The following is a 1,360-nucleotide window of genomic DNA, read 5'->3' as shown; positions in this document are numbered from 1 at the left end:
TTTTTTTTTTTTAATATCAATCTTTTCCCACCAATTAAAGACCCAGTTTGACCCCTTCATATACACTGTTTCTCTGGATTTGTCAAGATGTGTTTCCAAGTATTACTCTTGCTTTGTCACATATATTAAGCTGTAGATGCTTATATCATTCATATTTAAAGATTATTTATTATATTCTTCTCTTGTCCAGGTCTTTAAGATTGTTTTAAGGTTGAGTTTTTCACTGGCTGTTATTTATTTTTAATCTAACAATACATTATTAGAATGTGTATTCATAATATAGGTTGAATTTGATTTTTTTTTAACTTTTTACATTATTTTATTTTTCAGTTTAAATAACTTTTTTATTGCTGTGCTAGGAATTAAACTTAGAGAATCACACATGCTAGCCAAGTGTTCTACCACTGGACTATACTTCCTGCCAATACTAAACATTTTTTTAGTGGATATTTCCTTTACTTACATTTCAAATATTATCATCTTTCCCAGTCTCCCACACATACCCCTAGAGACCCCCTATCCCATTCTTCCTCTCCCTGCTTCTATGAGGGTGCTCCCCCACCCATCCACTCCTGCCTCCCTGTCCTGGCATTCCCCTATACTGGGGCATTGAGCCTTCATAGGACCAAGGGCCTCTCCTCCCATTGATGCCCAACAAAGCCATCCTCTACTGCATATGTAGCTGGAGCCATGGATCCCTCCATGTGTACTCTTTGGTCGGTGGTTTAGTCCCTGGGAACTCTGGGAGCATCTGGTTGCTTAATATTGTTCTTCCTTTAGGGTTGCAAACCCCTTTACCTCCTTCAGTCCTTCCCCTAACTCCTCCATTTGGGTCCCCACGCTCAGTCCAAATGGTTGGCTGCAAGCATCTGCCTCTGTATTTGTCAAGCTCTGACAGAGCCTATCAGGAGACAGCTATATCAGTCTCCTTTCAGCAAGCACTTCTTGCCATCCATAATAGTGTCTGGGTTTGGTGACATTTATAATTTACAAACATTAAGTCTTTGTTCAGCTAGACTGCAGAAATTAATTTTCTCCATCTCTTTTTAGCTATTAGAGAAATTAAGAGAACGTTGGATTTTCACTGGCCTATGGCATAGTTTGGAGTCAGTGAAGACAGTCATTGCAGAACCCCAAGGAGGAGAAAAAACTGATTTTGATGAATTGCTGCAAGTGTACTATGACGCCATCAAGTTCAAAGGAGAAAAGGGTAATGTGAAATAATTTCATGTCATGGCCAGCAAAAGGGCTTCTTCTTTTTTCTTTTTTCTTTTTTCTTTTTTTTCTTTTTTTTTTTTTTTTTTTTTTTTTTTCAGGTTTTCTAGCTTATTCATCTGTTGAGTGGGTTGCTTGTTCTCTC

The 1,360-nt window shown here is 37.9% G+C and overlaps 1 protein-coding gene across 1 annotated transcript in view; it reads left to right on the top strand.

Annotated features, from left to right (window-relative positions):
• Brip1 (BRCA1 interacting protein C-terminal helicase 1) overlaps positions 1-1,360 on the top strand; it is a 131,611-nt gene that overhangs the window by 84,004 nt on the left and 46,247 nt on the right. The window contains exon 15 of the mRNA XM_021177469.1: positions 1,051-1,210. Within this exon, the coding sequence (XP_021033128.1) occupies positions 1,051-1,210 (160 nt within the window). The remainder of the gene's footprint in view (positions 1-1,050; positions 1,211-1,360) is intronic.

The sequence above is a fragment of the Mus caroli genome, chromosome 11 (assembly GCF_900094665.2).
Source record: "Mus caroli chromosome 11, CAROLI_EIJ_v1.1, whole genome shotgun sequence".
NCBI lineage: Eukaryota > Metazoa > Chordata > Mammalia > Rodentia > Muridae > Mus > Mus caroli.
This window is presented reverse-complemented; position numbering and strand designations above follow the sequence as displayed.